The sequence below is a fragment of the Etheostoma cragini genome, chromosome 6 (genome assembly GCF_013103735.1).
Source record: "Etheostoma cragini isolate CJK2018 chromosome 6, CSU_Ecrag_1.0, whole genome shotgun sequence".
NCBI lineage: Eukaryota > Metazoa > Chordata > Actinopteri > Perciformes > Percidae > Etheostoma > Etheostoma cragini.
In genome coordinates this window covers 2465997-2493516 of record NC_048412.1, presented here as the reverse complement: position 1 = coordinate 2493516, position 27520 = coordinate 2465997, and the positions used below count along the sequence as shown (strand labels likewise).

The 27520-nt window shown below is 41.2% G+C and overlaps 1 protein-coding gene across 1 annotated transcript in view; it reads left to right on the top strand.

Moving 5' to 3' along the window:
- The window catches only part of LOC117945770 (furin-like protease kpc-1), a 209638-nt gene that overhangs the window by 118898 nt on the left and 63220 nt on the right, over positions 1-27520 (top strand). Inside the window, 5 exon segments of the mRNA XM_034873469.1 lie at positions 1718-1797; positions 5138-5226; positions 7230-7402; positions 9063-9278; positions 10949-11052. Of these exon segments, the coding sequence (XP_034729360.1) occupies positions 1718-1797; positions 5138-5226; positions 7230-7402; positions 9063-9278; positions 10949-11052 (662 nt within the window).

The following is a 27520-nucleotide window of genomic DNA, read 5'->3' as shown; positions in this document are numbered from 1 at the left end:
GGACGTTGTAGAGCGTCCTCTGGTGGACAGACTATGCAACGCCATCACTAACAGGGACGTTGTAGAGCGTCCTCTTGTAGACAAACTAAGCAACGCCATCACTAACAGGGACGTTGTAGAGCGTCCTCTTGTAGACAAACTAAGCAACGCCATCACTCCTAACATGGTTGACAGTCCGTTTTTTTTTCTTAAATATAAATTGATCAGAATTATTTAATTGTCATTATAAATAATTCTGATAAATGATTTTTATTTTTTTTATTTTGCCATTATAAATGCTGATAACAATAGATTGGGAAATGCCTGATATCGGCCGACAATATCGGTCAGGCTCTAAGAGATAGTCTAGCTAGCTGGATTTAGCCTGCAGAGATCTGAGGACCAGGTAACCATAGTCCTCAGAAATCCACCAGAGGTTAGAACGCCAACACAAAGAAATCGGAAGGTGACGGACATCTGGCCTAAAATGAGGGACATCTGGCAGAATTTTCGGCGGTCCTGACCAATCCTGGAATAGGAACATTGTGTATGTGGACCACCCTCCCAATGATCTTGTATACAGTGATGTAGATCTCAGGGATCGGTATGCAACTTCATTTCTAATTCAGTTCTTTCTCTACGAGGTCATAGTTTCGTATCAGTTCTGATCGGTAACATACTTTGATTTTCCTTAGACCAAAATCAGTGTATTGTCTTTCTTTTAAACTGCCCCACTTCAATATTACTTAAAACCAGTCCCTCCAGAAAAACGCAATTCATTGCATAATCAGCCAAAGTCTGCATATTTATGTTTTTTTTTAAACGTCACACTTTTGCCGCATACGTTACCGATTTCCACTCAAAATAATTCGAGTCTTGAATGATTTTCATAATCCCTGTATTTTTGTTGCAAAAAAGTTACAAAATTTCTTAGCAGAAAGTGGAAAAATGTTACGTTTGTTAGTTTTAAACAGGTTCAGTCAGGTTGGCTTTTTAGACTTTAAGCCATTTTTTTATGAAAAAGATTAATACTTAATGAATTGTTCACCTTTTCCCCTTCACATTCACTCAAGAGCAGCCATTTCCCCCATTGCCATGGGAACGTTATGAAGTGATGTAATTACGCGACCACAGTTTTTGCAACTTCCCGCACTTTCATTGCATATCCCAAATATTCTATTGCATTTTTTTGCCGCATAATCTAGGATTTTGGCCCGCAACAGTCACAAAAAAACTCCAGAGACAATAAAACGTTCGAACAGTGATGAAGCTGTTCTATCCTGTCATGCTGGTGTTACACTGGCTAGCCATAAAGCATATGTGAAATGGCAGTGTTGTGTTCTCCTGCCTTGTCATTTCTTATCCTATAGGCAGTTTGAAGCACACAGGCCAACTTGTGTTTTGTCAGAGCAGATTGTCTGGCATGGATAAGCCTGGCTGGAGAGAGATGAATAATTGCTCTTGTACGGTTTTGCTGCCAAGACATCCTCCTCCGCGTTATGCCTATACACACTGGCACAAGCCATTCAAACATGTTCACTTTTTATGAGGCACACATAAACCGCACAGTCACGGGTATCTCCTCGGTGACAGTGATTGCCGTCAGTTAGCTGAAAAATGTTGACAGGCTAATTCAAGTGCCAGTATCCCAAGCTTTTCATGGGATTCCTTCATTTCCTGTCATGTCACTGTGATGTTGTTCGTCGAGTGTTCCATTTGTTTTCTGTCTGGATTACAGGAGGCTATGGCCAGTTTTGACCTGCGTTCTTCACACGGCCTATCTCATGATCCCATGCCTATCAGAGATGAGGAGAATAGGTAATGACGGCTGTCCTACTTTTCTTTCTTGCCTGGTAGGTTTAAGACCCTTTTTTTAGACCTTAGAGGTCCCTTAATACTGTATCTGAAGTCTCTTTTATATAGACCTTAGTGGTCCCTAATACTGTATCTGAAGTCTCTTTTATATAGACCTTAATGGTCCCTAATACTGTATCTGAAGTCTCTTTTATATAGACCTTAGTGGCCCCCTAATACTGTATCTGAAGTCTCTTTTAAATAGACCTTAGTGGTCCCCTAATACTGTATCTGAAGTCTCTTTTATATAGACCTTAGTGGCCCCCTAATACTGTATCTGAAGTCTCTTTTATATAGACCCAAGTGGTCCCGTAATACTGTATCCGAAGTCTCTTTTATAGAGACCTTAGTGGTCCCTAATACTGCATCGGAAGTCTCTTTCCCAAAATTCAGCCTTGGTGAAGAATTCCAGCCTCTAGAGCCAGTCCCACAATGAGCTTTCCTTAGTATGTGCCATTTCTGAGTTTGTAGCTTTTGAGGGGGAGGGGGGGATTGTGGCCTTGACCAACTGCCACTTTGCTCGTTTGAAAGCCATGATGTCTGTCTCACATGGGTGGGCCATATTTTCTGGGCGGGCAAAGAAAGGGGAGGTAACATTGCCCCTTATGACCTCATAAGGAGCAAGATTCCTGATCGGCCCAACTGAGCTTTTATTTTCTCAATGGCAAAGCAGGATACCAAGGGCCCGGTTGACACCTATCACCATTTCTAGCCATAAGCAGGCTGGGGGAACTCATATTAATGCATAACAAGTGTTCATTCCATGGGAACTTTTACAGAAACGTAGTGTTGGCCAATCAGAGGAGGTTGTGCCAGACTCCCGCCTTTGGCTCAGTCTCTATCTAATATGTCAAGGGAGAGTAGGAGTGCGGTTGTTATGTTTAACGTTGGTTGTCCCCAGAGAAGAAGTTGGTAATTTCATGGTGCAGATAAGAACCCAAATTGAAACATAAGCAACTACTCTTGCCTAATGTTAGAACATTCAAGTCAGTTGGTCGTTATTACTGTGACTTCTAACGTGTCAGGTTTCGTTCAGAAAACATTAGCTGACGTTGTTTAGTAGCTATGTCAGAGATTATCAGATGATGAAATTACTGATGGGGACACTTTTGCAAGGCACTGTGTCACATTGTCAGTCAGTAGGGAGTTGGGTTGGGATCCGGAGAGTTGCTGGTTCAAGCCTTCGTACAGACCAAAGTATGGTGGTGGACTGGTAGCTGGAGAGGTGCCAGTTCACCTCCTGAGGACTGCCAAGATGATCTTGAGCAACATCCAACCCCCAACCCTGCCCTGGGTGCCTTTCCATGGACAGCCCCCCCCCCCCCACACACACACACACACACACACACTCTTACATCTCTCCATTAAGTGCATGTTTAGGTACTGAGCATGTGTGAGTAATTCAGATCTGTGTGTAAAAACAACAGAGTGTAAATTGTAATTGTAATTTCCCCTTGCGGGATTAATAAAGTATACATTATTATTATTAAAGGGGTGATCCTACAATCTCCACTGATTTCTGAGAGTTAATGAACAGACGGATTTAATTAGCCTGTCTAAAACCAAAAACACAAAAGAGAAAGTGTAAGAATGGATTAAACAGTGTATTTATCTGCTCTAAAGATAAAAACCACTTGCCTATCCAGGCAAACTAACTTACAGCATTTTCTTTCAAAAGCCCCATTCATCTACTGTATCTCTAGTCAGTCTGTTTACTAGTTCTACTTATTATTTAATATCATTCTCATTCTCTATTTCAGAGCTATGTGTAATACTTATATAATAACATAATACTATTTATTCCAGCACCCTTTGCACTATGCTCTATAATTAACTGGCATGAATATAATTTTCTCCTGCATACTTTGCTCTTCATTGCACTATTGTCTCAACCTATGTAGATTATTTCTGTTTATAGTGTGTATATAGTGTTTGTTTTTTATGAGTAAGCGCATTCTGGGCAATACAATCCAGAGCCAAATTCCTCATATGTGTCCTCATACCAGGCAAATAAAGCTGATTCTGATTCTGGTTCTGATGATGGCATTTCCACTGTGTAGTTTTTCCTTGGTGTGGAAGCTGGTCTGTTTCTAATGTTAACAGTTGTTTTTATTGGATATGAGGTTGTTTACATTCCAGCAACACACGTAAAAAGTTCACGGTTATGGTTCATTACTTTGCATTTTGGACTAAGTTTACAGTCCCCAAAAAAGGAACTAGTTCATGATCATTTCTTCTGACGTTTGGTCTGGTTTGGCCTTGGTTTTACAGAACAGGCGTTCCCCAGACCAAACAGTTTTCCCTCCAGTTAACCCTCATGTTGTCCTCGGGTCAAAGTGACCCGTTTTTTCCATATCAATGATCTTTATAACTACCCAATTGAAATTACCCCAAATAACATGAAATTGGAGTAGTTTTCAAATAGTATTGAGTAAAAGTTGACATTTTCCAGTCTGTGATTCTCCATCAACATCCATTCCTTTAATTTTAGTCTAAATAATTCCTTATTTCTGCTTTTCTAACTCAAACATTAGGTATAATTTCCTGTAAATGAGGTTTATTGACCATAAATTCCCCAAATAACTGTAAACTGAAGTATATAAGTTGGTGTTACATAGTGTTGAACATTGAAAAAAGCGTCAAAAGTGTTGAAAAAAAAGGGACGAATGTAAGAAAAAAGTCAAAAACATTGGAAAAAAAGCATCATCAAAAGTTTTGATTTTCAATTTTGACTGGAAGACCACAAAAGGGTTAAAATTGATGGATTATCTTCGGTAACCGGCTTATGATTTCTGAAAAGAGAAGTTGCTGTTGAGTTTTTCAAATGTATTCCATTATATGTAGAAGACAGACACCTCTGCGGTCGATATTGCCAAAACTGGGCACCTCACAACAAAATATATCATATATCAATATATGTATCTATAGTGATAAATGGCACTACAGCTAAGAAGAAAAAAATTGAAAAAAATTGGATTCAGGCCTGAACTGTAAATTTGCCCACTGAAGGATTTTGTACTCACAATGTATATAATATTACAAAAGTACGTCATGGTAAATATGTTAAACACATTTAGTAAATTAAATAAATTAACAACAACATATGTGTGGTTGGGGCTGCAGTTTCCAGTATCTTGGTGTTTGTCTGTACCAGTCTTAAAATCCCAATGTACTCTATGTAATTGTCTGTCTGGGCTTAATTTGGGGCGCGCTCAGGTCAGCACATCCAAAACCAAGGAAATCTCCCATCTCTGCATATTGACTCTCAGTATGTGGCTGTCATCTTATTCCCCCTCTGTTTCAGTCACGGTACCCGATGTGCAGGGGAAGTTGCCATGGAGGCCAACAACTCCTACTGCGGCGTGGGCATCGCCTTCAACGCCAGGATCGGAGGTGAGGCAAACAATACAGGCTTGTCCAGACAGTGGGAGGCAGTGCATTGTGGGTGTGCTGCAGTGGCCAAGACATGGCATTTTTCAAGGACCACTAAATTCTTTTAAAGGGCCCCTGTTGGAAATAAAAAAACACTTTTTCTGGGATTTGGGGTGTTAATTTGTGTTCCTGGTGCTTCCACACGCATACACGCTAGAGGGTGACACAGGAATTTATTCTCTCCAATCCCATCCCTAGCCCACTAAAATACTCCCCGGCATGTCTCACACATATCACACGACTTTTAAAGTTAATAAGTTAGTGCTATGCAGTGTTGAAAAGTTAACATTGAAAAAAAGTGTTAAAAAAAGGGCAAAAAACATAAGAAAAAGTTAAAAACGTCAATGAAAGTGTTGATTTTCAATTTTGACAGGAAGACAACACAAGGGTTAAGTGCCTTAATTGGGAATTTAAATAAAAATCCCAAGTGGTTTTGAAATAGTATTGAGTAAAAGTTGACATATTCCTGTCATTGTGATTATCCATCAATATCCATTCCTTTCATTTTAGTCTAAATAATTCCTAATTTCTGCTTTTCTAACTCAAACATTAGGTATAATTTCCTATAAATGAGGTTTATTGACGAGAAATTCCAAAAATAACTGTAAAAACTGCAGTGTTACGTAGCATTAAATGTAAAAAGAAGTGACAAAAACGTAAGAAAAAGTTTAAAACATTGCCACAAAGCATCAACAAAAGTGTTGATTTTGAATTTTGACGGGAAGACAACACTAGGGTTAACCCTTGAGCCTTCCTCGTTTGTCATTAGCTGAAGGGCGGGCGAGAGGCAAGACCAGGAGTCACTTTCTAAAGTCGGTCATGATTTCACCTTGCTGAGTCGGTTTTATCCCGGCTCATGAACAGAGTCTGGCACACAGGAGATGAAGGTGCGAGACCCAAATGAAAGATGCATGTCGGACTACTGGGTGCCGTGGAGACTCACAATGAGGATTTACTGAGCTTTACCTCTCCTGGTTGGGAATTCCCAGTGAATGTATGTGCTGTGGTTAGATTTGATATATATAGTACGTAAATGTCATGAAACAGAGAGAAGACAACTTTTTGTTGCAGTTTTTCAGTGGTGGACTGACAAAACGTTACATGATGTGAAATAATACTTCTAACCACGTATTATTTGTATGCTACATATTGGGTCATTTTGGCTGCTATTCACAACTTTAGTAGCATACTGTACTACATTAGCGTGACACATTCCAGGCTCCCTGGAGGTGAACAGAAGAAAATACTTAACCTCAGTTTTCTTTCACTGTAGTTACTTTCTGATGTGAAAATATAACATTACATAGCAAATATGTCTGCAATGGCTGCAGTCATATTGCAAGTATTGCAAGCAGTATAGCCGTTTCAATGTTACAACCTTTTTTTTATGTTCTATTTTACGTTTGTCACTGAGAGTTATGTTATCTCATACTGTACATGTGTACTGCATATGTTATCTATCATCATTATGTCATTATCAATAGGTGGAAATACTTTTCTTTTTTGTTTTCAAATTTATGTAATGCATTGCAGAGTCAATTTATAAAAAGGCAATAAATGAATGAAACTCTTACATCCTGTACTGTACATCCTGTACTGTACATACTGTAATACATAATGTGAGCAAATGAATGAGCTCTTTCTGACACCACTCCACAAGAAAATTAAAGCACAGGTTAGAAGTCCATGAGGCTGGATATTAGAGGTTTTTAAAAGGACTTTTAGTGACTGATAATCCATCAAAACCTCAAAAGCCATTATGTCCAGGAATGTGATAGCTAGTCACAGCTCTGTTGCTGTATTAACTGTGTTGTTGGCATATCACACTCACTTTTACAATGTACAAACACAACCCTTGTGTCTGTTTTGAAGCCGAACCAGAATGAAATAAAGGCTCTTCGGGTGCCTTATATGTGCTGCCTCTCTCCCAACTCTGATCTGTGTGACCTTTTGGATCCATCCAGGTATCCGCCTGTTGGACGGCTCTGTCACTGATGCCATGGAGGCCACGGCTCTGACCTTCAACATCCCCTTCATAGACATCTACGTCTGCAGTTGGGGCCCGCGGGACGACGGGGCCGCGATGGACGGGCCGCACGGTCTGACAGCGCGAGCCCTCCGTCTAGGAACTCACAAGGCACGGCTTTCATCTCCACGTTCACACTGCTGTCTGTCAGATGTAATACAGATTGGAAGGACAAAATGTCCAGCGTTGGGATTATGTGGACGAGTTTAAAAAAAACACCTATTTATTTTTAAGAGTTTACAAAATGACGGCCCATACCAAGTGTTTCGGATTAGAGTAGGCTTTAGAACTAATTGAAAATTGGTCCAATTCAACACTAGGCTGTAAATAAGTTATCTTTGTGTTAATATATTCCAAGCAATGGATGGATTAGCAGACTTCCTGTGCAGACATACTGTGCCCTGGCACAGGGGCCAGGGGTTCAAAGGGTCCCACCGCCCCTCGTGAAGTGACAGTTTGAATGACAGTTATTATCGTTTCTCAATTGAACGCCAAAAGTCATCTTTACATGTCCGAGCCCAGGGGCCCGTCTTATTATCCGTCCATGTTTAAGTGTATTCCCAATTGGGCTCCTGACATTTTTTGGGGTGGGTTTCAGCTTTTGTCATATTTGCTTGGTAGCTTTAGATAACTTTTAGTTTAGGGTTTAATATTTGCAATCTGTGTATGTGTATTTTTTGAGTATTATGCTAAAACTAACAGATTTCAGCCTATCTTAACAACAACAAAAACAAATTTAAAATGAAAAAAGTTATTTTGTGTCTCTGGAAACTTGGGAAAAAAAACTACCCATGCTGTTCTGAGTGAGATCCGGTTTCTGAATGTCCTCGGTCTTCAGTCTCCGGGTGAGCTGTTCTACATCTACACGGCTTTCTACGTCACCAGCTGAGACGGGGTGGCTAACCGTAGCGTGCTAGCTTGTTCTCGATGACAAAACACTGCTACAACACACACTAGTTGACCATAATCTCCAAAAGAACTACTTCCTGTCCCTGTTGTTCAGGTATTCCACAAGTGGCCCTGGTCTAATAGAAGTCTCACAACTAATCCAGCCTTGGACTGACCAAAGCTGGAGAAAGAGCTATCTAGCTGATGGGATCTTATTGAGCTACTGAGCATGTGCGACTTTCAACAAAGATAGTATAGAAGGGGGATGTCTCACTCTGGAGCTAAAACAGAGACCCGAACACACAGGGTGAAAACAGGATCTGCAGCAATGTGCAGCAAAAAATCTGGTGTTTTTTCAAAATGAAACCATGTAAACCTATTCTGGTACAGCCTCAAAACACAATTATGAACCTGAAAATGAGCAGAATATACACGCTTTAAGTTAAAAATGACCAAATTCTTGGGGCAACCTCTAGCTCACCCAGTAAGAGCAATTGCCCCTCGTTTCCTGAGTCCTACAGCGGCGCAGGGTTCAAATCCGACCTGTGGCCCTTTTTCTGTGTCAACCCACATCTGTCTCCCCCTTTCATGTGTATCCACTTTCACTATAAATAAAGGGAAAAGTACGTTACCATCGCTAACTGACTTTATCAAACAAAATACCAACTTGACTAACAGTAGTGACTGTATTTATAGAATGTATTTTTCTTTGAATTGGGTATTTTTTTTCTACACTGAGAAGTCCTATTTTTCCTCCCTATTATTGAGCCCTATGTAAATATACACAGCGTGATAAATATTTTCACAAGTGATATTTGTCATGTTCTGCTGACCGCTAGATGGAAACATTCTTTAACCTTTATGCGTCTGTTTGTGTTAATAGGGCCGAGGTGGGAAGGGCAGCGTCTTCGTGTGGGCGGCAGGTAATGGTGGGATGCAGCGTGACCACTGCGGTGCCGACGGATACGTCAACTCCATCTACACCATTGCCATCGGTGCTGTCTCTCAAACAGGGAAGCCCACCTTCTTCGGCGAGCCGTGCCCCGGCGTGATGGCCGTCACTCTGACTGGGGCCGGGGTGGGAGGACCACTACCTCTGGTTAGTGTGCATGTACCTGCTCACACATCTAATAGTGTTTATCATTGATGAGTGCGTATGTGTATATGTGTGTGTACGTGTGGGCCATGTTTAGCTCCATTTGTGGGGACCAAAAACTCTGAATACAGTATACTTATGGGGACCTGACAGCTTTGTGGGGACAAAATGCTGGTCCCCATAACGTTAAAGGGCTTGTTGAGGACTAAGACTTGGTTTTAGGAGTAGGGTTAGAGTTAGGTTATGGTTAGGGTTAGGGTAAGGGATAAGGTTAGGCATTTAGGTTTGATGGTTAAGGTTAGGGTAAGGGGCTAGGGAATGCATTATGTCAATGACTGGTCCCCACAAAGATTGCCAGACACAACTGTGTGTGTGCGTGTGTGTGTAAGCAGCCCTGCTCTTTGGCTCTTTGTGTGAAGCCTGTTAAAGAGCAGCAACTGGTGTGATATTTTTAGAGAACTGCCAAGTGCCCTAGGTGACTGCTGGGCGCACACACGCACACACGCACGCACACACGCACGCATTCGCATACATGGATGCAAACGAGTGTTAATTGGAGGTAAAGCATGGCTGTAGTGGCTGAGAAAAGGGAGAGGAAGAAGCCTAGGTGTTGATGGCGGAGGTAACAGTGAAAAGCTAGGAAGAAACGCAGTGCCAACTCCAGGGCTACAGAAACAGGCCAATTTTATCAGTGTGATATCACCTTTGTCTGCTTGGCTGCCTGCTCTTTTCAGCCGCACATTAGCAGGTGGTCAGACCAGACACTAGTTTTCTTTTAAGTAGCATCACTGTACAGTAAAGCTGTGTTGACGTCTTCTAATGTCTAATACAGTAGGAGTGGGAGAAAAGAAATCCATGAACAGTACGTAGCATGATTTCTATTATTTGTGAGGATTTTAAAAATGTAAAGATATTGTTTTTTTTTATTTTTACCGATGATTCACCTAAATATTTTTTGTTCATAAGGTACCGCCGCCAGCAAAACAGACCAAATTCAGAAAAACCATGCTATGTACAGTGGCTAGAATAAATGTTCTTAGAAAATAATTACTTTGTCTCATGATACATTGTCTCTAGAAGTGTATTATTCAACTTTTGTTTTTGTTAAAGAAGAAAACGAAAATCACAATACTCAATTCTATCAAATTGCAATAAATGAAAATCGCAATACAAATTGACCTTCATCAATGGTCATGAAGGCTGGGTCATGACCGAAAGAATCGTTCTCGTCTCCGATAATGCCTAAAACACTGGTATCAGGACGTACTGGAGTTTATGCATCGATCCGGCACCACTTATGAAGAAATAGAATGAAAATCTACATTAAAGTAGTATTTATGTTCTTTTTAGGTCATAACTGACTGTCAAACTGGATGATGAAAGACAATTGTGTGGCATTCACTGTTTCAAGTTCATATTCATAAAGAGTTTAACCTGAGCCACACCGACAACAAAGATAGAAATCATATCACATCCATACAGTGATAGTAGTACACAGTTGTGAAAATATAATAACATATATGACACATTGGTGTCTGATCAGTAATCGGTATCGGACGATACGCAAGATCCGGGATCAGAATCGGTGTCGGGAAGCAAAAAATGTATGGGACCATCTCTATATGACATCCACATAGCTGTATCTTCTAACATTGGTTTGGTTGTCTCTCCAGGTCACTGTGACCAACATCGATGATGGCTGTGTAACACACTTCCCAGGAACATCCAGTGCGGCTCCGATTGCTGCGGGGATTCTGGCTCTTGCATTAGAAGTAAAGTAAGTGTCACACTCAGGTTCTGAAGTTAACTTTTTCGACCACCCGCCTCATAAAAGGTGATAAACCAGGAATTGCTGTGTCTCTATTATCCTATCCTGTCCTATTCATGGTAGCCTACTTGAGGACATTGCGCCGTCATCACGCGCTGTATAAGGGGGGCTCCGCCTTGATAATCCAGCATAAAGGCATCGTTTCCTATCTTTAGCCAAGACACACATTCGTACAGTTTGATAAAGTCCTTATTGGACTTTGACTTATCATTGCACCTTCAATAATGTAGCTGTCCTCAATTTAGGTCACCCTGGACATCTCATCTGCAGTTTTCCTGCATCCACTGTGTGTGTGTTTATGTGTGTGTGCGTGCATTAGTCGTGGGGGGTGCCCCTGCCCGCTGCAGCGAGCCGACAGGATTGAAGCAGCCGCAGCTGTCAGCGACTTTATAGTGAAAAACGTTACAGTGTACATTGATGTTAAAATGTTTTCATGTTGGCAGGACGTCTTTTGCTACAGGTTTTGTTGGTAAATGCGAGATGTTCGAGTCACACACGTCTTGTTTTTTAATATCAGAAACACGGAAATTAATTTGACCCGTTCTCACTCCTGATTGGTCAGTGGCTGCACGTGGGACTGCAGGGATTGTAGCGAGTAATGAAAATGCGATAGGTGCACCCGGCTGTCAATCACTGTCTTCCAGTGATGCGGGCCCCTGATTGGGAAGCAACTGCGCACACTGCTTACTGATAATTACGCGTCTGAATCACTCCATTCTCATTGGCTACCAGCCAATGTGGCAGTTAGCTTGACAGTGTCACCCACCAATTGCAACATTCACCTGCATTTGGCAGGTGGTCGGGTGTTAAGTTCAGGCCTTGGTAAAAGAATGTGATACCCTATTGATTTTTGTAGGGAGTCAGTGTTTTGCTCAAGGAGACTGCAGCAATGTCTGAGGTGGCTTTGGTCCCCAACCCTGTTGTGTTTACATCTACTCGTGTCATGGTTTAGATGATTGTCTCAAATTTTTGGTATTCTTCTATGTTATTTCTTTTCATATTTAAGACCACATTACCCATATCTCCTCCTGGGCTTTCTTGTACAAAAAGGTTGGTGCTATTTTCACCCCCGCCCGTCCTTAGCACATTGTCTTTGTCTTATATGTAGACGATAGGTTTGTTAGAAGACATTTTCCTCATTAGTCCTTTTAATAGGCCCTGTTGCAAGAAAATCTGTTTGGATGCACAGTAACCTCCTTCTCTTTTTGCTGTAAATCAAGGCAGCACATTGATTATTTTACATTTCTGTTAATCTGTTGATATTTTCCCCGTGATTATCAGTAAAGTAGCCTGGAAGGTTCTCGCGAGAGCACAATGGGAATTGGCTCAGCGAGTCACTCTGGCATTGAGTAATGCTGCTCATTAACTATGCCCTTGTAGCCGGGCTTCGGATTCGGCCAAATATTGGGCTTTTTGACGGGATTAAGGTTCTGCCAAACCTTCAATTTTTTTCCCACTGATCCAAACCCCTATGCTTGCATTAGGCACGCAACACCGGTCACCGTAAGGACGCCGCCGTCGATCACGGGAAGGTGTTTACGTAGGTGGGGCGTTCAATGCAGTAGGCTGTGAGAAAGTGGAAATGGAACTCATGAGCAGAAAAAATCTTTTGGTTGTACATTTAGTCAAAAGAAGGCCATTCAAGCCATTCCTGTCCAACAATGCAATGCAGATTTGTCTCGTGGTGGCAAGGACCTTAAACAATACACAACATCACTGTGGTTAAAATACAGAAAACATAGGCAAGACCGTACTGCAGCGCTGGGGTGAAACATCTGGCACTGCAGGACTAGAATGATTCGGATTCACTTACATACACACGGTGGGAGGAACAAAATTGACATGAATGCGAATGCAATTTTGCATGCACACTTATTTTTTTAGCAAGGTAAGAACACAGAGATAGAGAAAGAGAAGAGACAATGCTTTTATTTATTTTTTGTTTAATACATTCCTTGCTCAATTAAATTATCGAAGATTATTTTTCTGTCAACTGACTTTCTAGGTAATATGGTAATAATTCAACAAGAGACACTAAAAGAGACTGTTGAGAGAATTTTTACATTGAAATTCTGCACCTTGCTCCTCCGAGCTGTACATCCCCTTTCCTGCCCATTTCCCCTTCTCTCTGTTTGTTTTCTTAGTCCCTTCTTTGATGTGGATCATCTTCAGATCCCACCGTTTTCTTTCTGTGTCTGTCTGAATCTGCAAATATGTCTCCTCGCACCTTTTTTCTTTTTCTTCTCTCCCTCCTTTGTCTCGTCTGCATTTCCTGCCATTTCCCCGAGCCCCCTTTTTTTTACCCCCTTTATCCCTCTCCACTCGCCAGCTGTCGGTGTGGCCTCGGGCCGGGTGTTTTGTGGCGGTATCGGCGGCGTCTACGCCTCCTTCATGTTATGGATGGTGCGAGAGGCCGGCTTTACTGCTCCAGCTGTCGTGCCACGGCGTCTCAGTCTCAGTTGCTTGGCTGTAAAATGGAGCGCGGGGTCCCCTGGGCGAGACAACTCCCAGGACATTATTGTTAAAGGCTTTGTCGTGACCCGCTGCTACTGACTAAACTATATATCACCTCTCTCTCACTCAGATCCGGCAGCATTCTGCTCACGTCTTTATGGAGCCGGGTTTCTCTCCCTCTGTCTGTACTGTATATCTTTCTGGGTCTCTCGTTCTCTTTTTCTGACACTTGCTCATTCTGTGTCTCACTCTTTCTCCCCGCACTTCACACCAACACACTCACATAGTCTGTCATTCTCTCTTTCCCTTATGCAAACCCAGAGTTTCTTCCCCCTCTGATGCCATTCATCAGAAACAACCTTCCCGCATTTATAGCAACCACAAGCACAGGAACAAATGTATACACAGTACAGACATGGGGGTACATTAAAGACATATCTTTGGGATTAACGATTTAATCCCTCTGTCAATCACATGATTATCTCCACCTTGAATTTTCTCTTCATGCAACTAGACTCTCTGTCTAATGAGAAATGCTCAAACCTTTCTTGCAATCTCTTGTGTTATCTTTGTTAACCCTTGTGTCTTAACAGTTATTAACAATAATTATTAACTGTTTTTTTCTGTGCTTTTTTTAACCGTAAAACCAATTTATTACAACTAGTTTTTCCCTTTTTCTTGAAAACCAACAGTCAATGAAGTTAATTTATATGAAATTTATCTAAGTTTTGAGTTAAAATGCTGATTTCGGGGTCCAGAAACCAGTCAGCATCTGGTGTGATCGTTAAGGTTAGGGGTAGATTAGAGTTAGGGTCCCCCCCCCCCCCCCCCCGTTAGGGTCAGATTAGGGTTAGGGTTCATCCCTCTCTCTCTCTCTCTCTCTCTCTCTCTCTCTCTATCTCTATCTCTCTCTCTCTATCTCTGTCTCTCTCTCTATCTCTCTCTATCTCTCTCTCTCTCTATTTTCAATTTCAATTTCATGTTGCTTTTTTTTGCATGACAAAAAATACGTATAAACAACAACAAGGAGTAAATACATCTGATTTAATAATACAAGTAAACAGGATACTTATGATAATATGATAATTGTAGACACTAAACAAATTAAATACATGTCCCTCAGAGGGTACATTGAAACAATATAAAAAAAAGAAGAAAAAAAATAGAAAAACAAAAATGATAATTTATCAAATTCTCTATTTATTTAGCCTGGTTCTGTGGCAAGAGAAAACCTATTTAGCTTTTCTGTTGTTCAGTTGTGCTTTTCTCTCTCTCTCTCTCTCTCTCTCTCTCTCTCTCTCTCTCTCTCTCTCTCTCTCTCGCTCTCTCTCTCTCGACCTGACTGTAGTTCGACGTTGAAACTGACTTGAGTGGACAAATGCCCACATTTAATGGCGGTTGGCACTTTGGAGAGGTGTTGGTCCCCCAGAACCCCCCCCCCCCATGCCCCCCCTAGTGCAGAAAAACTGCATATTTTAGAGTGGCCTTTTATTGTGGCCAGCCTAAGACACACCTGTGCAATAATCATGCTCTCTAATCAGCTTCTTCATATGCCACACCTGAGGTGGATGGATTATCTCAGCAAAGGATAAGTGCTCACAAACACAGATTTAGACAGATTTGTGAACACTATTTGAGAGAAATAAGCCTTTTATTATACTGTATGTAGAAAAAGTCTTAGATCTTTGAGTTCAGCTCATGAAAAATAGGGGCAAAAACAGAAGTGTTTATGAATTTGTTCAGTGTATGAATGATTTTGACTTATAGTTCAGGGAACTTATGTCAGGATACTGTTTTAAAACTATTTCAATTGTGTTTTTCAAATTCTACAAAATTTTAACAAAACACCCAAAAGTCAGAGTCAAGAAAATATTCAATAGAGTTAAATGGAACTCTCTGTGTGGTTTTCTGGGAAATTAGGTTGAAAGAAACCCAAAATGTTTGATATAGAAAATTTAAAAATGGGTCAAATTTGACCCAAAGACAACAGGAGGGTTAATTCATTGACACCTGCAAATTGGATAAATGCATTTACTATGCTAAATGCTATGGATATAAAAATGTCAGAGAGCCCAAATGGGCGTTGAGTGGGTAGTCGTCTATGTTATCAGGATCCCCTTCAGTGTTCTGTTGCCCTGACAGTGTCAGAGTGTCACTGTCTGTCTCGCTGACAACGTGTCGGCCCATCCGTCTATGGTTCCATTTGTCTCCATCCATCCGTCTTGACGCCTGTCCAACAAACCCATGCGGGTGAATCAATTCTTCGCTCGTCCCGTCTGTCAGTCTGTCTCTGACTGTTTGTTCACTCTATCGCTGTGTCAGCCTCTCTGTCACTTTGTGTTTCTTTCATCCATTCATACATCCGCTCTGTCCATTTGGAGGGAGCTGGACTATTGATTTTACTGTGATTTCACCTCAGGTTCTGGGATTTTTACACCTGCTTAGTTTATTTTGGCTTGTCTGGAGAGATGGATGGTCTCCTCCTTAACCGCATTTACCATGTGCTGTGATCCAACACGTCACTTCACGTAAACACACGGGCACCCAGATAGCTCAGTTGGTTGAGTGGGTGCCCATATATTGAGGTTTGCTCCTCGACGCAGCCGGCCCGGGTTCGAATCCAGCCTGCGGCCCTTTGCTGCATGTCCCTCGCCCTCTATCTCCCCTTTCATATCTTCAACTGTCCTGTCAATTAAAGGCCTAAAATGCCCCAAAAAATAATCTTAAAAATAAAGTAAACATACAGAACACGCCACTTGCCATGTTATCGCCACTTGTGTGTTATTGCCACTTGACTTGGTATCGCCACTTGGCGTGTTATCGCGAGAAGCGTTGTGTTTAGGAAAAGAAGAACAGGGTTGGTTTTAGTAAAAAAAAGAGCGGGGCTAAGCTAAGATCAATGGGGCCTAAATGGCGTTAATAACATGCTAAAAAGTGAGTACGCGTCTTGATAACACGCCAATAATGATATACGAATTGGCGTGTCATACATACGCCATTTCATGAGAACAGTCGGTGTGATCAGGTGAACTATTTTGTCCTTTCATTCACACAGTAGCAGTAAAAAACCTAAAATCTATTTACAGAAGACATCAAAATTCATCCTCTCTGGCTCTAGTGCTCCATGCTGTGAGTGATAATGGTCCACTTGCATTTGCCAACTCAAATTACTCTTCTTTGTCAATACAGGTTGGAACTGGATTTGATTGCATTCTTAAATCAATGTAAAAAATATGACAAATTAACTTCTTAAAGAAGTGGTTTATATTTGGAACTCATGAAGGTGAGGGTGGTTTTGCTTTGTACAGTCACACACAAAACTGACAAACTAAGGTAAAATACAGTATATATGTATTTATACTGCATTATATATACACATATGGTGGGTGGCCCAAGCATATATGTACAGTATATACGTGTATATATTCTATATGTACATATATTTGCACTTATATACCTGTATATGGTATATATGTATATATATATATATATATATATATATATATATATATATATATATATATATATATATATATATATATATATATATCCTGTATATATAACCTCATTGCTATGAGGCCACAGTGTGAACCATTGAACCCTATGTGTGTGTGTGTATGTATATGTGTGTATATATATATACATACATACATACATAAATGGACACACACACATGCACGTCTTAAAAGAGCAGTTTGTAGGATTTAGTGGCATCTAGAGGTGCTCTCTCTCTGAAATGAAGGTAAATATTGTGCAAAATGTGAGAGTTTGTAGAACGGATTCGAGCAATTGTAGAGTTCGAGAATTTGTACAACAAAGATCGGAACTTGAATGTGAAAATTGGCTCACACACATGTGAGCTGGAGTTCAGAATAAAAAGAAGAAAAAAACCTGACCCTGGAAAAAATCTGAACTTGTATGTTGAATTTTACACAAAGAGAAAATATTCACAGACCTTTGATCTTGGGACACACCCCCCCCACACACACACACACACACACACACACACACACACACACACACACACCTTTCCTGTCCATCCACTATCTTCTATCAAATAAAGAGAAACGTATTATCTAACAATTAAATAAAAACAAACACATGTGCTCACACCAAGTCTATAAGCTCTCGTAAAAAAAAGTAGCCTAAGTTAACACAAAAACTGATTATGATGGAAAGTTATGAATACTAAACTCTTATTTCTGCTATCTGTTAATCCCCCTAGATCCTGATCACTGCCCCTTTAAGTTATTTACAGAATATGACAATTTCAGCTTGGGGCTATCAACAGCAGAAAAGTCATGTAGTGCATCTGCACACACAGTTCTCTAATCATTGATTTACTTCCCTTCTCCCACTATCTCTCTTTCTGCCTGTTTCCATTAAATTGAGTAAGAGAAATAATGTATAAAACATACTCTGTAGGGAGTTAAGGAGTAATCAGCCAATAATTTCAGTCGGGAGAGTCCACGGAAAAGTGAATCCACTCGCTCTAATTGGTCTTAACTCAAACACTTGCACACACACACACACACACACACACACGTCCTCAGTGAGGGCTTCTCCTGCGCTGATGTTTCATTTGAAATGCATTGAAGGTCACTGGCAGGCATGACCTCCCACAAAGGAACAGTTGGCTACATATGACTTATATGAGATGATACTGATATTAACATAACTATGAAACAATCTTTGGCGTTTTTGCTGAAGAGCATGCCTTTTCTCATTAGCTAATGCAGCACCTGTGTAATGTACAATTCAACAGCTTTCTGTTGATGTTCTGCAGTTTTCTTCTTTGTTATAATTTGCCTTTCGTAACCGTGGTAAGTTGGCCCGAGTGGCTAGGAAGATGGTAGGTAGGCAGACTCGGACATTGTATGTTTCTAGAGGTGATTACTTATTTACAGTGGTTTGCCATACATGGATAATCAAATAATCAAAACTTAAAGACAGTTACACATTCAACTAGTACCAGCGCTAACAACATGCACGTGTTCCTAGCGGCACAGCCTCAGCTCCCTGTCTCCTCTGGAGCACAAACCCCACCATTTATACAGGGTTGACAATCCCCCCCCCCCCCCCCCCCCCCCCCCCCCCCCCCCCCCCCCCACTGCTTCAGTCCATCCCATCCTAAAGCAGGTTGATCTACTCCATGACATTAAAACCTAGCAATCTCTTAACTTATGGAACTTAGTTACCAGTTCCCTCCATCCTACTGACTACAAATCAGGTCAGGGTTAGTCATACCTTTTTTTTATATAATAACCAAAAATGACCAAAATGAACAATACTATACACAAGAAAACCCTCTACTTGGTTGGCCCCGGTGATGTCATCCCTGAGCACCCTTTTCCAATAAATCAGGAAATGCTTAGGCCGGCCCCCCCCAAAGAATTGTCCTGCATGGTGGAACTGAACAAAGGAACAAATAATTGTAAGTATCAACACAGGGAAACCTTTAAACCATGTTAAAACTTGCAACCTAATAAAATGGAACTAAAACTAACGTGTAACTACAGTAAGTGTCTACTTACTATAACTAATGACCTCATCGGACAAATGGTGAGCAAACCCACTTCGTCACAGTAACCCAATCCTTGATATAATTACATATGTAGGGCAAGGGGGAGATGTCCGTGGCTACTTCCTGGAATTTGAGACTCAAACGTAACCCAGGCAGGCTTGATTAGGTATGTCTCTAATCTAAAAAAATAATAATTCCTGCCTCATATGCAATAGTCAGTAAAGAAACCTGAAACCTTTTTTTACATACTTAAAAAATGTCTGGAGTGGGACTTTTAAGAATTCAACAGATCAGTTTAAAACAGTATGCATTGACCTCTTTAAAGTCCAAACATTTAAAGTCAAGTTATATGCCAGAACAAAAAGTAACATTATGGTTTTACATGGAAAATGTCAACTACGGACTTCATAAAAACGACAAAATATTTCTACTTATTTAGCCCACATTGAGGTTGGGTGTAGCCTGACAAGCCAGACCCACATCCAGATGTTGGCTCAACATTGGCTGGGCTCAATCCGAGGGGCGGGAAAACCGCTTGTTCTTCTAATTCCCCCTGCATGCAACAGGATAGCCCTACAAAGCTCCAACTCCAAGTCTTCCAAAGTCACAAAGTCGGGTATGGCTGCAGCATGGAGACCTCCTGTCTCATCCCCTCCCAGCTACGTGGAACCGTCGCAACTCACCACTCTGCCGTCCTTGTGCTAAAGGTGCGCTAAGCGATGTTGGGTGGTGTCACTTCTTGTTGACGTTCAAAGTATTTTCAAACAAAGTGAGGCTAGCTCGCCCCCCTCTCCACCTCATCCCCGTCCCTTCTGTGCTTCCGCGCACTAACCCCCCAACCCCCACCCCCAAATCCTTCTGGTCGGTTATTGGATGGAACGCTGGAACACTGTTTGGTTACTTCGTGGTGCAGGTTGGCACAGTTTGATTTATTTTTGATTTTTTTTTAGACTGGGCTGTCTGAAGAGACCGTGTTTTTTTACAGTGTGTTCAGGGGACAGGCAGCTAGCAGATAGTGAGGAGATGTTTTTTACAGTGTGTTCAGGGAACAGGCAGCTAGCACATAGTGAGGTGTTTTTTTACAGTGTGTTCAGGGGACAGGCAGCTAGCAGATAGTGAGGAGATGTTTTTTTACAGTGTGTTCAGGGGACAGGCAGCTAGCAGATAGTGAGGAGATGTTTTTTACAGTGTTTTCAGGGGACATGCAGCTAGCAGATAGTGAGGAGATGTTTTTTTACAATGTGTTCAGGGACAGGCAGCTAGCAGATAGTGAGATGTTTTTTACATTGTCAATCTCGCCAGCGTTCTCATTACTAGGCATCAGTTACTGTTCTTAAGTACATTTTTGAAGTAGTTGTACTTTATTTGAGTCTTTCCTTTTCATGCCACTTTCTACATCTACTCCGCTACATTTCAGAGAAATGTAATCTACTACATTCATCTGACAGCTTTAGTTTCTTTACAAAGTAAGATTTCTGAAAAACACATGTAGTTTATAAAATATGATGTTTTATGATAAATTAAACTATGCAACAGTATATAGGCCTATAAGTACTAATGAAGTTATTAGACAATTAAACACTTTAATCTGTTAAATGAGTGGATCGTTTCGGTTTCGAAAATATGAGGATTTTAAGTAAGTTTTTCTGGTACTTACATACTTTTACTTGAGTAACATTTAAATTGCAGGACTTTCACTTGTAACAGAGTATACATAGCACAGAATCATCTCTTAATACAGAGTATTTCAAAAGAAGCGGGTTGGTCACACACACACACACACACACACACACACACACACACACACACACACACATTAAATACATTCATAATGTACAGATCCCTACTGTCCATCATACAAACAGGCACATGCACACACACACTGGCAAACACACACACACAGATACAAACAGATACACACACACACACACAAATATACACAGACACATTACATACATTCATAATGTACAGATCCAAACTGTCCATCAAACGAACAAGCACATGCACACTCACACACACACACACACACAGACACGCACACACAGGTATCAACACACATTAAATATATTCATAATGTACAGATCCAAACTTTCCATCATACAAACAGGCACATTCACACAAAACACACACACACACACACACACACACACACACACACAGGTGCTTGTGTACTCATTAACCAGAGGAATCAAGGCTACGCCATTGGAGTGTATTTAAAGGAGATTGCAGGCATGCAGTTATTGGACTTGGCCTAATTGATAAAGCCATTAGTAACACTTGTTCAGATAACATGGGAGGAATCTCAGTCGGCTCACAGTCGCTCCAAATGGGTTCACTTAGGCTTAGAGTGCAGCACATTAAGAGAAGATTACAGAGCGATGTGGAACGTCTCACCAGTCCATGCCTCGCTACTGTGAGATTAATAGAGACAAAGTAAGGACAGCGATGGAGAGAACATTGGACTCTGACACTCCACAGGGTGTGTGCGTGCGTGCGTGCTTGTGTGAGTGTGTGTGTGTGTGTAGATAGTTGTGCAGCAGTTGGTGTTCTGTCCATCTGCATGTGTTTTTGTCCAGTTATGGCCCTTCTTATGAAAGTGTGTGTGTGTGTGTGTGTGTGTGTGTGTGTGTGTGTGTGTGTGTGTGTGTGTGTGTGTGTGTGTGCGCATGCGTGCTTGCATGCGTTTGTGTGTGCATGTGTGAGTGAGTGAGTGTGTGTGCATAGATAGTTGTGCAGCAGTTGGTTTTCTGTTTATCTATGTGTTTTTGTCCAGTCACGGTACTTCTTATGAAAATGTATGTTTGTGTCTGTCTGTGTGTGTGTGTGTGTGTGTGTGTGTGCATGCATGCTTGCATGCATGCTAGCATGCGTTTGTGTGTGCATGTGTCAGTGAGTGTGTTTGTTTTTGTGTAGATAGTTGGGCAGCAGTTGTTCTCTCCATCTACATGTGTTTTGGTCCAGTTATGGCACTTCTTATGAAAATGTGTCTGTGTGTGTGTGTGCGCATGCTTGCTTGCGTGCATGCTTGCTTGCATGCGTTTGTTTGTGCATGTGTAAGTGAGTGAGTGAGTGTGTGTGTGTTTTTTTAGATAGTTGGGCAGCAGTTGGTGTTCTGTCCATCTGTGTGTTTTTGTCCAATTGTGGCACTTCTTATGAAAATGTATGTGTGTTTTTGTGAGTGTTTTTGCGACTACTGTGTGTGTTAGTGTATACATGGGGGTGTTCCTGTGCTCCTCTGTAACTGTACATCCATCTGTGTGTTAGTTTCTCTGCCTTTCAACTAAAGCTGCGGTGTGGCTCGGCTGAAGACGTTAACACAAAGTGTCCAAGCAGAAGATGTGCTTCCTGTGATGAGGCGGTGGGGCTTACACATTATGTCCTGCTGACTAACAAGCTTGACTGTTACATCTCCTTCAGTTTCTGGTAAAACAAAAAAAGAGATGAACAAGAAAATTGGACATGCTGAGCTTCGGGACATCAAGCATTTAGGGGAATGCAAATGCATCAATCTCTTGTGGCTGCGAACATGTCCTACTACACGATGGAGTGAAGACTATTACTGATGTTTGAGTTGAAGTTGATGTCGGCTCTTTTTTGATGCTAGTCCCCATGTTTTAATGGATTTTTTCAAACATGAACTGAATTCATTCAAAAATGCGTAGCCTAAGGAACTACATTAACTTCTTCACTGTTATTGAAGACGCTCAAACGTCATGCTTTTTAGGCTCGTACACATTTTATTTCTATTGTTTAGAAAGTTTATGAAATTGTGTGATTACAGTATTCATTAGGGGTGGGAAAAATAATCGATCCTTTAATGCATCGCGATTCTCTCTAGAACCACTCCATGCTGGATCCAGATAAGTTAATAATCTATTATTTTAACGATTTTAAACTTGTTGATTTTTACTTAATAGATAGATAGATATTGATTTGAATAAAATGGGAAATTACAGTGTTACAGCAGCTAGTCACAGAATATAAATATACATGAAATACTAGGATATAATATACTGTACATACATATAATATATATTAATTAATAATAGGAATAATAGGAACAGAGTGACTGAAAGAGGACGAGATAATGGACTTAAACTTAGAGTTTAGGCAAGTGGGCAGAAAAAAACACAAAATGTCCAAAAGGTAAAAAAATAAATTTTGTATAACTACACATGATCTAATAATACAAAATAATTGGGCAAAACACATATAGGCTGTTTATTTACTTTATCACATTACATCTGACCACCTCATGTTTTGTGTTCTAAGAAGCAAATTTAACCCGTTTTCAAAACTTTCTATATCAGAACTACATAAGAACGTTGATAAAAGTGTCAAATGTTGGGAAAAAAACTACAAAACGCAGGAAAGAAATCAACAGTGACAAAAGAAATCGGGAAACGTTACATAAAAACATCACAAACATTGGAAAAAAGCGACAACAAGAAAAACATCATATAAAAAACGTTAAAAAAGCGACCGAAAAATAGAATAAAATTGACAAAAACGTTAATTTCAACCCAGAAAAACAAAGTTGCATGGTTGACGGGAAGACAACACTAGGGTTAAACATGACAACATTACAACTTTAAACGTAGCCTTGTCACTTCATATAACAGAATTGTTTTACAGTAGTGATTGTTAATGCAAATAAGGCCTTCCTGCCAACTGGGCATCAACTCAAAATAATTCTATGTATTGTTCTAAAGGGCAGTTACAAAAAACACACTGTTCATTTTGAGGACTTATTGGATCCAACGGATGAATCCCTAAAAATATTTTTGGTTCCATCTACGTACACTACCGGTCAAAAGTATGGGGTCACTTACAAATGTTCATACCACACCATTATAGACAGAATACCAGCTGATCTGAGTGTGGGGGCTGATCTTTAATGCAATATCTACTTTGTCCATTATCAGCAACCATTCATCCAATGTTCCAAAGGCTCATTCTTTTCACTAATCTGATATCATTTGAAAAAACTAAAACATTGGGGAACCCTTTTGCAATTATGTAAACACATAATTTGTTCTGAAAACTGCTGCCCTGGTTAAAAAGTCTAGGCAACTAATCTCAGCTGGGATTCTGTCTATAATGGAGTGCAATGGAAGTTTCTAAGTGACCCCAAACTTTTGACCAGTAGTGTATATTCTCATACTCCTTATAATGCTCCTTTGATTCTTACGGTTAAAACTCAATCCATATGTTTCATTATAATCAATTTGAACTAGTATTGATGAATAATGAAATAAAAAGTGTCTAATGACCAGATTTAGCAGATGACATTGACCGGATGGTGTCTGATTTGCAAAACGCAGTTACCAAAAAAACTGACTGATCCTGTGACATATTCTCTTGTTTTTACTAATTACTGCATTGACAAACATACAGTATATTGAATTCAGAAGAATGATGTGGCTTGTGCTCCCTGGAGAATTTCATTTTCGATGGTTGTTTTCCAGAAAGAAAAGTGAGTGTGATGCATCGAAATGTTCGCGAGCCGACAGTGTTTCCCTCTGAGTCCTGATATCTCTCCCTCTCTATCTTCACCCCTCTGTCTTATTGTCCCCTCCATTGCCCATCTTTTGCGTTCCCTCCCCTGGGCTGGACACTTTGTCCTTGCACTCACTGTCTCCTCCTCCTCCTCCTCCTCCTCTCTGCCTGGGCCTAGTGTAAGTGATAAATTATTCGTGGGCATGCTCTGAGGGCCCAGGGCTGCTCATTCCTGCACACAGAGGACTAGCATTGATCCGGCCTGTGGTTCAACTTAATTGGAAACCCAGTTACACCAGCTACAGACACACTCCGACACACACAAACACAGCGCACACACATGGGTGCACGAACATGCTCTTCCAGACATGCCATGTACTCCAAAGCCGCCGCATTAATACACACGAATGCGCCGTATACAGTAATACACCCGTGTATAGGTGCATGGATATTACAAATGTCAACGTAATTATACAACACAGACACACACAATTCCCACATGTATTCGTGCATTAAAGTGTTATAGCATTAACATCTGCCAGCTACAGTAGGTGTGTTTTAGGATTAACATTGCACATATATAAATTGCCGTCGTAACACAGTACTTTGCATACACAATACAGGGAGAGGAGGTTTTTTTACAGTAAAACACAAAAGACTTTCACCCATGACCGTCGTTTTGGTTAGGGATCGACCAATATGGATTTTTTTGTGCCGATACCTATTTTTCCAGCCTTAGCCGATGGCCGATATGGGCTGCAGATTTTCCTGAGCCGATATTTGGAGCCAATACTGCTTTTGCTCCCATCTATTTACATCATAACAATGTAAACCCTGCCACATTGGATTTTGGAATCTGCGCTTCCTTTTCTTTAAAAATAATGTACAAAAACCCAGATCACTGTCACTTCTGCAATTATCTTCCATTCAGATCACCCAAATGATGTGTGCAATGTGCATCATATGGACGGGTGCACTGCATGTGCTTAACTGTGCATCAACATCTACAGCACAGCCTTGATGATGTGTTGCTTGCTGACATATTATAAGACTATTATATTGTGAGAAAGATATAATCAGCTCTTCACAAAATTTGAACCATTCAAAGCATTTAAGAAAACGTAAACCTGAAACGTAGCCACTGAGATAAAGGGCTTTATTTGTAATTTAAAGTTGCCGTGGTGCTAATGGAGGGGTGGGGTATGTGGGGGATCTACACGTGAACTTCAGCGTCTCCAGCAACACAGAGCGGCCGGTGGACGCCTGCCTGTAAATAATGCCGGGAGAAAACTATCGGCAAACGCAGCCGCCGCGCATTAGCAGATGCCGATGAAATCTGTCTATCGCTATTTTTGGTACCTAAAGTTAAACCGTCGTCGCCGCTTGACTTCAAAAATCAAAAACTGTTGAAAGGCGAGAAAGTCGAGTTGAGACTGTAGTTTCTCACTTTTTGCCAGCTAACTTAAAGCTACAGTGCATAACTTGTGTCTCCCCCATGAGGAATGCTAAGTAATGACAACAAAACAATTGGCACATCCACATGTTACAAGCCTTCCGTGATCGCAAACCCCTCCTCCACGCAGTTGCTTGTAACCAAGGAGGACACGGAGGGTTAAAAAAAACATGATGGACTCTTTAGAAGGGGTAATTATCTTCAGTCGATTTTTTGTGTGCGTAAGTTGCCGGACGACACTATTTTGGAACATATCCATACTGAGAGGTACAGAGAGAGTTGGGTTCTTAAGAGCGATGTAGCAACTTCTTTGGCAATGGCTTCGATGTAACAGGTGTTAAAAAGTCACACACTAAAGCTTTAACTGTAATATCTGTTGAAACGAGCGGCAGCTCACTGTACCCTGCACCCTGTACCCTGTACCCTGTATCCTGTACCCTGTACCCTGTACCCTGTACCCTGTATCTTGTACCCTGTACCCTGTACCCTGTATCTTGTACCCTGTATCCTGTACCCTGCACCCTGTACCCTGTATCCTGCACCCTGTACCCTGTATCCTGTACCAGGCCTAAAGCACCATTTGTCGACAAAACTCAACTAGCAACTGCCGCTGATAGGACCAACTCACACACACACACACACACACACACAAACACTCCGAAATTCACAAGTGCATGATCTGACACACTAGTAGATGGTCACAAATCTCTACACACGCACACACACACACGCGCGCACACACACACACACACACACACACCAACATTAAAACTCAGAAATTCACAAGTGCATGATCTGACACACAAGTGTAGACGGACACAAATCTCTGCACTCACACACAAACGCACACGCACACACACACATACACACTGTAGAGTCACTAAGCCTGCATTCTAAGCAGCACTAAAGAGGAGTAACAGTCCACAGAGGACCAATATGAAGGCCCAGGGTTATCGATTGGACTGAGACACTGACTATCATACAGCTAATAGATTACATCAGACACATCGGAGCGGCTCAGTCAATGAGGCCTGATCCTATTAACTGGGGATTTGTAAACAGTTGTGTGCTCACTGTGACGGCTGCTGTGCTGCTTTGTGGGCCTTGGCGAGGGGATGAGGGCTCTGAGGATCTGGAGGAGGCTCATATATTGTTGCACTCTGGGCCAATCTCCTGTGAGCTGCAGCTCAGTTGTGTTCACGGCTGTGCTGGACAACATGCTTTACTTTCATTGTCTTTGTAACAGTGATGTCAGTTCTAGTCCTTCTGTTGATGTTGATCCTTCTGAGGATTTCTGAGGAGGATTTATTGCATCCCTGAGTTAAATGTTTGTCATGTGTCATTGTTCCATCACTTTAGGTTTTATGAGTCATCTGTCCCGGTCGTACCGATAGTACCCGATGACCCGGGACAGACCGGGTTCGGACAGACATTTAGAAATTATGGTTGGGTTTGGGTCGGGCTTGGTCACATCAGCACAATAATAT